Raw genomic sequence first — 9,658 nt, 5'->3', positions numbered from 1 at the left:
AATAAAAATAAAACTAGAAGATCCTGGTTCCAGTGGGCCTTATGCGATACCATGCCTCTGTGAATGCATTGTTCCTATATTTTCTGTTACTTTTGCAGTGTGCTTTATAATAAAATGTAGTAGAATATGTGGAATCTAGGCCACTATTCGCTGATTGATTTTAGCAAAGCAAAATATGATAGTGTCGTTTTTAATATCTGCAACAAAAAAATAATTTTTAATTATGATGTATAAGCAGCGATTTAAATGAGTGGATATAATTATGTATGTTGACTGACCCCCAGCATGGTCTGCACGCCGACGGGCACGATGCCCATGGCGGTGAGCTGGATGGGCGTCTGGATGCGGCTCAGGAAGAACTTGACCGTCTTCTGGTTGCTGACGTCCATGCTCTCCCACGGCATGCAGTACACTGCGTCGATCAGTTTCTCGCTCTTTAATTATATAAAAAAGTATAATAGACTACCGTTCCCACAAGCTTAAATGTTTTTTCCGTAGTAGATCAGAGACAAAAATTAGGCTATATGTTAATTCAGGATAGCTTCCTCTTCAAATATTTTTACCTTCTACTTTTCGGTCACTTTTGGTTCACAAAGAATACATTTTAGATTAAGTACAACTTAATTAACTAGGTTACAAAAACAGTCTTATCGCTTTTATCTATATTTTTGGAAAAATCTTTGGATGGATGGGCTTAGGTACAGAGACGGAGATATTAAATAATTAAAATAACTATCACGTCAAATACAAGTTACTAGGTATAGTTACGCTTACTATGTATCCTATATATTCAAAAATAATAGATATCTGTATTAGTTCTCCAAACACTATGCAAGTGAGGGGTCCGAAGCGCGCCAACGCATCTGGATCCTGAAAAAAACGGATTGTCCCGGCTTTACTGAATTAGTATAAACACGTAGATAAGTTTAATAGCGTCAAGTAAATACGTGGTGGGTGCGTACCATGCTGGAACATTCCAAGAGTAGCACGCATCCACTGACTAATTGGAACAGATAGTTGAAAGCGAGCATGGCTCCGAAAAGCGACGATACGCGATCCGCGAAACTGGAATAAAAAAGATGGTTATGGGTTTTTCAAATTTTCTCGGAAATTAAAAATCAATTTCTTATGATAGGTATATAAATGTAAGTGTACTTGCCTGATAATGAATCTGTGATGGCTGATAAAACCAATCAACTTTTGCTTTATTACATAATTCTCCTCTTTATTATATAACTGCACAGTTACGTTAGAGTTAGAGGACGGCGAAATCTCTGTGACAAAAATACTAACGGAACGGGATGGTGTGGGAATATTTTCTATGTTGTATTTCAGAATTTGAATATGTCCAATGATTTGAAATACGATTAATATTAGGAGCAAATCCAGAGTGCAGATGCTACAAGAAGTTATGTAAGACAAGTATAGATTTAAAGTTGTTGCTATGTAGAAATGGTCCAGGCAGTTGAAGCCGGGTAGTGTGTAGTAGATTGAGTATTCGAGCGTCTTGTTGGTGAGGTCCCAGGCGGTGAAGGCGCCGGCGCGGTAGCTCTTGTACACCGGCAGCAGGTTGAACAGCGTCATGCCGAGCACCACCATCGCCATTTGAAACAATGTCAGCACGTACGAGTATTTATCCCAATACATCGCTATCTGGGAATAGACACATACAAATTCCGTCACAAATAGGTAGGTACAGGTACACATCATTATATCTATGTATCCTTCTATTCCATTCTCTGCGGGAGTATAAGTACCTGCACCTGGCTCTCTCGTGTGGAACCTTTGTGCATATCCCCAAGGTCTGCCTTCCTAAGCTTGGACCATTTCCCACTACGCTGGTCCACTGCGGGTTGGTGGGTTCACATATCTAGATGTGCTATATCTAGATATGCAGGTTTCCTCACGATGTTTTCCTTCACCGTTAGAGCGATGGTATACATTGTACTTAAGTTAAAAGAACTCATTGGTACATGTCAGCGCCGGGATTCGAACCCGCATCTCTGGAGTGAGAAGCGGGCGCTTACCCGACTGAGCTACCACCGCTTTGTATCCTTATAATAGGACTTATAATCAGCTCGTATCACATGGGTACACTAATCGTAAGACTTCAGGCGAAGTGGGTGTAATATGTTGTTTCCTTTGGGAGCTAAGCTGTAGGTATGTACTTACCTGTTTCTCGTATGTGCCCTTATGTTGGTGATAAAATAAGTGAAACTCCATCAGGAATGTTTTAACTACTTTCTTATACCCTGGTAGCAATGGCACCAAGACTCGAACCTGTATTGTAAACAGTAAGAGTTAATTAGACCGCCTAAAAACCAGCACAATACTTTTCTCGTGCAATGTACAGGGTGGTATTGTAAGCTGAAAGGAGGTGACTCCGGGGGTCCTTCTAAAAAACTTTTCAGAAATATGTTGTTATTAAACTCCTGAACCATTTAAAGTGCTGCCGTTTATAAAGAATTACTTACGCTAGTTAGAAAAGCAAGAAAAGTCGTAATGTAAACATGACCGATCGTTAGAAAAGACATAGTTTCATGGTACTCTGCCAGGTACAGAATCTGTCCAACGAGTATGAGCAGGGTCTGCACTTGTATCTGGTACTGGTGGTAGCGGATGAGCGGCGGCACGCGCTCGCCCAGCGCGCGGCCCGGCCACGAGCCCGGGAACCACAGGAAGCGCCGCACGATGCGGATGTAGCCGAGCCGCAGCGCACCGCCCGAGCAAGCGCTGGAAATGACATTGGTGACCGACACCTTGATCATTGCTTGACACGGAACGGAAAGCAAAAACTTTCCTTTGTTGTAACTCCATAGTTACATTTCCTAAGTTCCATAAGAGAGCATCTAGTTGACTAGTAAGACTTATTTAGATAGATAGATAGAATACACTTTATTTGTACACCAAAACAGAATAATAAAATTAACAAAATGTAACTTAATTAGGGTACAAAAGGCGGTCTTATCACTAAAAGCGATCTCTGCCAGACAACCTTTGGATGGAGGGAAACAGAGATTAAAATTAGGTATTTTCAAAGTGCTAAAAGTATAAGTACCTTTTGATTTCCATTTTCAATCGTAGCAATAAACAGTTCTTTGCTTTGCTCGGCCAATCTTGTAATGGTAATAAGTTGAAACCGGGGCTTCATTACATAATTCCTTAATATGCCAATTTTTCATGATGATAAAATTGATCGTATCTTTTGATGATTTATTTATGACTTATGGTACCATGGCTGTCCGCTACGTTAAGTTACTTCAAATTAAATACAATTTAACATTGATGTAACTTCTTCCATTAGCCTCTTGATTACAAATAATGTACTCTATGGTTGATTACAACTGCTATTCCGTAAAATTTGCTACGCCGCGCCGTAGCATGAAAAGCAGCTACGGCATATTGCTACGCCGCGCCGTAGCAAGATCGACGGGTCATCAAACCGCCGGTTTTACTCGCTCGTCGGTAAAACTCGATGAGCCAGCCAGCCAGCTATACTTTGTCAAATATAGCAAAAACCCTTTGGCAGCTGTCAAATCCATCCAATGTTATTAGCATGGATGTAATAAGGCCTGGGTCTCCTATTTTATGCTATATGCGGCGTCCGACTTTGGCGTAAACGTTTCGATCAACGTCCTACGGCCTACCTACGGCGTCTATGCGCCAACGTCGGCGTGTGAGGGAGACCGCATCGGGTTCCGCTCATCTCGCATAATCTTTATTGACCAAAACTCATTTCGCATAACTAGTATGGTCTAAACTTTTTTGGCCTAAGTGGCCTAACCATCACTTTGCCAAGGCTTATGTGGCATAAGGCTCGTTTCGTCTAAAACTCTTTAGGCACAATCTTTAAACACCTAAGTTTCGTTTGCTCAAATTTATATTCGTCTATACCTGTGTATAATCTTGTTTCTCCTAATGTTATCTTAATAAATAATATATTAAGTAGGTATGTAGTAAATGTACAAATTGTGGTATTTTTCTCCTACATATATTAATCACGATATTGTATGATCAAAAAATCTAAATTTAACGACAAATATAATCATTACAAACCCCATGAGATCGAAACCTAAAGATAGGTGCGACGACGAGCAAAGCGAGGAGGAGCGTGTTAGGTGCACATGTTCATCAAAACCAAAGCGGAGAGCAGCGAAGAGGAGCGGAGCGTTTTCCAAACAGCGGAAACAATACAAGGCACCAGTTTGCGCTATGTAGGGAGACGCTCCGTCAAAGTTAAAGCCAAACGAATATTATTACTTTATTACTTTGTATAAACCTATGCCATAGCATTATTATTTTGTTCGCTAAACAATATTTTTATATTGTAGCAATTTCAACAAAATACATTGTGTCGAATCATGAATGAACCAGCACAATATCAATTAATGAAGATAGGGAATGACGTGCATGCTGACGCGAAAAATTAATTTATTTAATTGTGTCTAGATATGACGTACGGGATTTAGTCGTATCGGTAATACACACTATGACACTAATGCAAATAATGGAGAATCTATACACTATTATGAAAAATAAGTGGCCCAGGCTTTTAGTATTGTGCTGACAAATTACCCATTTTCATTTTCCTTATAATATCCTTCCCATATTTACCTTCATTAAAATTACACAGTGTAAATTATAATGGTTTCATCTATACCTAATTAAAATTTTAACATGTAGGTACTGGCACAACTTATCATTATTGATTTAACAGATAACGTGAAGATGTATTATTTATGATATTACATGTCCTTCGATTGTAGGTAGTAATTATTTAATCGATTTTTTATTTAATATATAATAATTAATGCTAATAATTCATCAGCCAGGTGACTGGTGTCAGCTGGTATGGAGACTTTTGATCGAATTACTGTGTTCTGACTTCGATAGGCTGAAGAGTCTTAATTATTATATTTTTAACAAAACGCTATGTTTAGCAGATAATGTTACAATGTTACGAATATCCCTATAACACTACCACCTACTGCTAAGACTAGGCCCAAGCATTCGCATAAAAATCGACCCAGCCTGTTATGGTGCTTCTGACCTTTGCTTCACCCTGGTCGGAAAACTATACTGCCTCAATGTTGACGATATTTAATCGACTATAATATTGTTATGATTAAATACTATGCAGTACCTACCTAAGTATGTCCGAAAAAAACGCTTTGTAACATAATAAAACGCGGAATAAAAGTATCTATGATATCTATTTGATTCTGACTAAAAGTATCATTATCATTACATTAATCATACTTATGCGAGCTCGAACTTATATTGAATGTACCTCACTAGTATACTTATTATTATGTAAATACGGACAGTTTCAAACATGGAAGTGTAACGGATAGTTGAGGGATGAGTCAACAGCGGCCAGTGACCACATCAATTATACTTGACACAGATTAGTGGCAGGACGCTAACACACTGCCACAGATTAGATCTCGGAGACGTACGGAGACATTCGAATTGAATGGCTAGGGTAGGCTTTAATTTTTCAAAGTGCGTCCACTACCTCGGCATTGCCAACGCCGTTTCTCCATAAATTCATTAAAATCCGTTTGGTCCGATTCGTACACCGATAGGTGGAAGCTTACCTTTTATAATAATAATAATATGTGGGGGCAATCTCACACACGGACATCCGACCCCAAGCTAGGCAGAGCCTGTGTTATGGGTATCGGACAGCTGATATATATCTACACAAATACGTAGATAGGTTATAAACGTATAAAGGATGTCTGGTAGAGATTGCTTTAAGCAATAAGGCCGCCTTTTTTGTACTATTATATATATAAGTTGTGAATTGTAATGTTGTCTTTTATGGTGCAAAATAAAGAGTATTCTATTCTATTCTAGATAGATACATATTAAATATAAATATCAACACCCAAGACCCGAGTACAAATATCTGTCTTTAAACAAATATCTGCCCCAGCCGGGAATCGAACCCGGGACCATCGGCATAGCAGTCAGGGCCACTAACCACTACGCCATTCGACCGTCAGGAGTACGTAATTTGCATCGACCGCGTAGTTGTGTAACGATGTTCTTCTCATCTTCCTCAGTATTAATTTTGTTTGTAATCAAGATGGACAGGCTTTTCCGAGCGGAGAGAGTTTCGCCAAATAATTTTACCGTCCATCATTTTATGAAGCCATAGCTAGCTTTATTTTCAAGAGCAAAACTGGGAATATTAAATTTGAATTAGGTACTTATCCAACATTCCAGTTGGTTTTAATTTCATATTTTTATTACATACTTAATATTTTACTCGTTAAAAGTAAAGGTTCTCGACCAAAACTAATTACTAATTAGCGAACTTAGGTACCTCTACCAAAACACCATAAGTGCAAAAGTTAACAAATTACTGAAATAACTGATCATGTATGATTTAAAAAATAGATCGCTGAGGGATGAATATTTAGTAAGTACTTAATAGTGTACCTACATACCTACTAGGGCATGCAATACCGGAACAATTTTCAATACCGGTATTGAGTTCCGGTATTACAACTCAATACCGGGATTCCGGTATTAATACCGGTATTAGACTTCCTTGTAATAAATGGCATATACTGTGTTTAAAGGTCGTATACGTCAAAATAAAACAAGAAAATGCAATCATATTCTGTGTTTTGTGGTAGATTTTTACGAGAATTAAGTTTTTAGAGTTTAAATTTTAGAATAAATTATTTTTTTACATCCTGTGTCCGTTTACGCATGGTCAACAGTAGATTTCTAGCAGCCGAAAACTGCATTAAACGGTTGGGAACAAGTGCGCTTTCACAGTATATAGGAACGCAAGGCTAACTGGTTTATCAGTCTCTGTGCCAATCATTACTCTCATATTGTGTGACAGTCTGGGGCGGAGCAGCTAAAACCCTCATCATAAATCTTGAAAGGGCACAAAGAGCTGTCTTAAAAGTCATGCTGAAGCTTAAGTTTCGCCACCCTACTCACCGACTATTTGTAGATGTGAATTTGCTAACAGTTCGCCAACTGTATATCTTCCGGGTATTACTGGCTCACCATAACACAGCCTCAAACGAGTTATCTGCACAGAGCCACAGGAGAGTTCCACGACTGTATGTCCCACGTGTCTATACCGCCTTCGCTAAACGATTTAAGTACTTCGCTTTCCCATTTATTTTCAACAAGGCTCTCGCTAACTGTGACATACAGGGTTGCACTCGGAATGAACTCAAAATTCGTGTTAAAAAGTGGCTTAGTGCACTAAATTATGATGACACAGAGGCTCTACTACTCATCACAAGTTGACCATAGGTCGCTTGATAGATTGATAGATGATGGATAAAACTGGTTAAATATAATATATGCATATATATTTATTTATTTATTTATATCCCTCCTCCTCCCCCTCCCTGTAATACTTTATGTTTAATAATATATTTATAACCACAATCCTGTAAAGCAATTAGGTTTTTGCTCTTAACTCTAAATTTAAAAGAATTTTTATTTTATTTTTTATTGTGTTTAAGAATAGCTCATAATAATTATTTTTTACTTTGTTTAATAATTTTTTTTTGTATCACAAACTGTCAAATCTGTAATAGTTAAATTGAACCGGGAGCACGCGTTACAGGTTTTTCCTAGTGCAGGTCCCACTGTGTATTGTCTTTTGTGAATACTTTTTTGGCTAAATAAAGAATTTATTTAATTTTTTTATTTATTTAACTAAATCTTAATCGCTTTATTTATAGCCTAGTATTAACTTTCAATACCGGTATTGAAAAAAGCGGGAATTTTGTCCGGGATCCCGGTTTTACGGATACCGGTATTGCGGTATTGCATGCCCTAATACCTACCGATCGGCAATTCAGCACGGGAGCGCGCTCCAGACTCACGACAAAACTACACGAGACATCGCGAATTCGTATTGAGTGTCGAGTTTAGCTGGCACAATGCGGCAGTTAAAGTTAAGACAAAACTTCTCGTAGAGAGTATGGAGCGGGCTTTAGTGAATATATTCGATTAGTATGACTCCTACGCCGCTCGTCCTCATGGAATCTTCTGAGTCATGTGTAAGATCTTAGATTCTACGTGTTGAAACAAGTTGGTGGGATCAATAGGATAGGTCTTCTCTTTTTTTGTTTTTGTTTAGATTATTGTCACCATCCCAATAGCAGAGCTGATGAACGGAGAATATATAAGTATAACTGTAAATTTAACTAAGTTTAAGGTTCCACGCGACGCTGCTTATGGATTGTTAAAATTGCTAATGTGTCGGTGGTAGTAAGGTAGCTGTGCACCAATCCTAATTATCACGCGGCATTCCACTCGTTGCACATTCGAGTAGCAAGTGATTGCCGTGCGACATCACTCGCCTGCTAATCTCTGTGTTTGAATATTTAATCTCTACATTCCTGCCTTTAAATAGATGGCCGTCTCTGACGATGCGACGTGACTAATAGCCGGTGTGAGAGATCACTCGATTATGGCTATCTATCACTCCGTGGTTGATGCCTTCTTTATTTGTGTGTTAGATTAGGTACTTGGAGAAAGTTTCAATCTGAAGATAGTGTTTGTGTGAATATCGAATTATATTGGATAGATGTTGTGTTTTCCATTTATAAATACTCTTTAGTGTAAAAGGATCTATTTTGCGTTTTTAATTAAATTAGTCCTCCGTAAAGTGATTCATGAGTCATGGGGAAGTTTTATATAATATAAATTTTATGTATAATATATTGTACTTGCACACGTACAAAGCCAGAGCCGATATATAGTTTATCATAAAATAAAGATACAAGGACCACATTTGTGATCATTTTCCTCAAAATCTAACCACCTCGGGTTTTCTTCATATATGTATACGCACCTCGTAAGCCGACAGAGTTTAGCTGTCCACATCCCACTATTAATAGTTAGTAAAACGGCAGTAAAACAGATAAGCACTAGGAGGCCATTCACGGCCAGCATCCCCCAATCGCCGCATCGCATCACTAGTAAAAGTAGAAGCATAAAGTTAATGTAATACACTCATAAAACTATGTGACCTTTGTTATAATTTGCCTGTTTTGATCTATGTTACCACCTTCCTTTTTCAGGGTGTCATAAGTTAAACGTGTGTCTTTCTTTAAAATGGCTGATCGTTTTGATCGTATGATATTCCTTACACACACCGCTATAACTAGTTATAGAATTAGATACAACATAAAAAGGAATGTCATTCGTAATAAAGACGTAGGATCTATTGCATAAGATAATTTATTAACTAACTAATCATAATTTGGCTTTTGGCTGCACCGTCCGTCGGAGAGATTAAAAAAATATACTATTAGGTTTCGCTATAATCACATACTTATAAAGTTATAATGGCCATCGTGCATGGGCGCTGTCGGGTGGGGTACCCAAGAGGCTGGCCGCGTTACCCCGCTGAAATATATAATTGAAAACGCCTTCATAATTGATAGAAAACGAAAAAAATCTAAAACAAAAGGTGGACAGACCGACCAGGGGATCCCGATAATTTCAGCAGCCGTCAGCCTAATCCAGGGGACACCCGGGTTTGAACCGGGGACCTCTCGATCTGCAGTCGAATGCTCTACCACTGAGCTATATCCCCGCTGGGAGGATTAGTTCAAATTGTGAATTATAATGAGACTCAACGCAAATATTTATCACAGTTTGA

General features: G+C 38.4%; 1 protein-coding gene and 1 non-coding gene across 2 annotated transcripts; both read right to left on the bottom strand.

Moving 5' to 3' along the window:
• LOC105389682 (odorant receptor 13a) lies at window positions 1-3,236 on the bottom strand. Its single transcript, XM_048623683.1, has 8 exons — window positions 3,059-3,236; window positions 2,475-2,733; window positions 2,173-2,280; window positions 1,160-1,653; window positions 963-1,065; window positions 775-870; window positions 279-434; window positions 1-197 (listed from the first exon to the last, which is right to left on the bottom strand). Exons 1-8 carry the CDS (start codon window positions 3,070-3,072, stop codon window positions 144-146), a joined length of 1,284 nt encoding a protein of 427 aa, XP_048479640.1. The 5' UTR covers window positions 3,073-3,236; the 3' UTR covers window positions 1-143.
• A 6,284-nt stretch (window positions 3,237-9,520) lies between these two features.
• Trnac-gca lies at window positions 9,521-9,592 on the bottom strand. The gene has a single exon. It is a non-coding gene; the product is annotated as a tRNA-Cys (tRNA).
• Window positions 9,593-9,658: the final 66 nt, after the last annotated feature.

This window comes from Plutella xylostella, chromosome 10 (genome assembly GCF_932276165.1).
Source record: "Plutella xylostella chromosome 10, ilPluXylo3.1, whole genome shotgun sequence".
In the NCBI taxonomy this organism is placed as follows: domain Eukaryota; kingdom Metazoa; phylum Arthropoda; class Insecta; order Lepidoptera; family Plutellidae; genus Plutella; species Plutella xylostella.
Note: the sequence above shows the minus strand (reverse complement) of the source record. Positions and strands in the feature narration are given on the sequence as shown.

What these genes read in the sequence shown, in the direction of transcription:
- LOC105389682 (XM_048623683.1), bottom strand. An exon ending in CATCACAGATTCATTATCAG is followed by an intron (nt 1,066 to 1,159) that starts GCAAGTACACTT and finishes TTTTTATTCCAG; the next exon opens with TTTCGCGGATCGCGTATCGT. An exon ending in TCTTGGAATGTTCCAGCATG is followed by an intron (nt 871 to 962) that starts GTACGCACCCAC and finishes CGTTTTTTTCAG; the next exon opens with GATCCAGATGCGTTGGCGCG.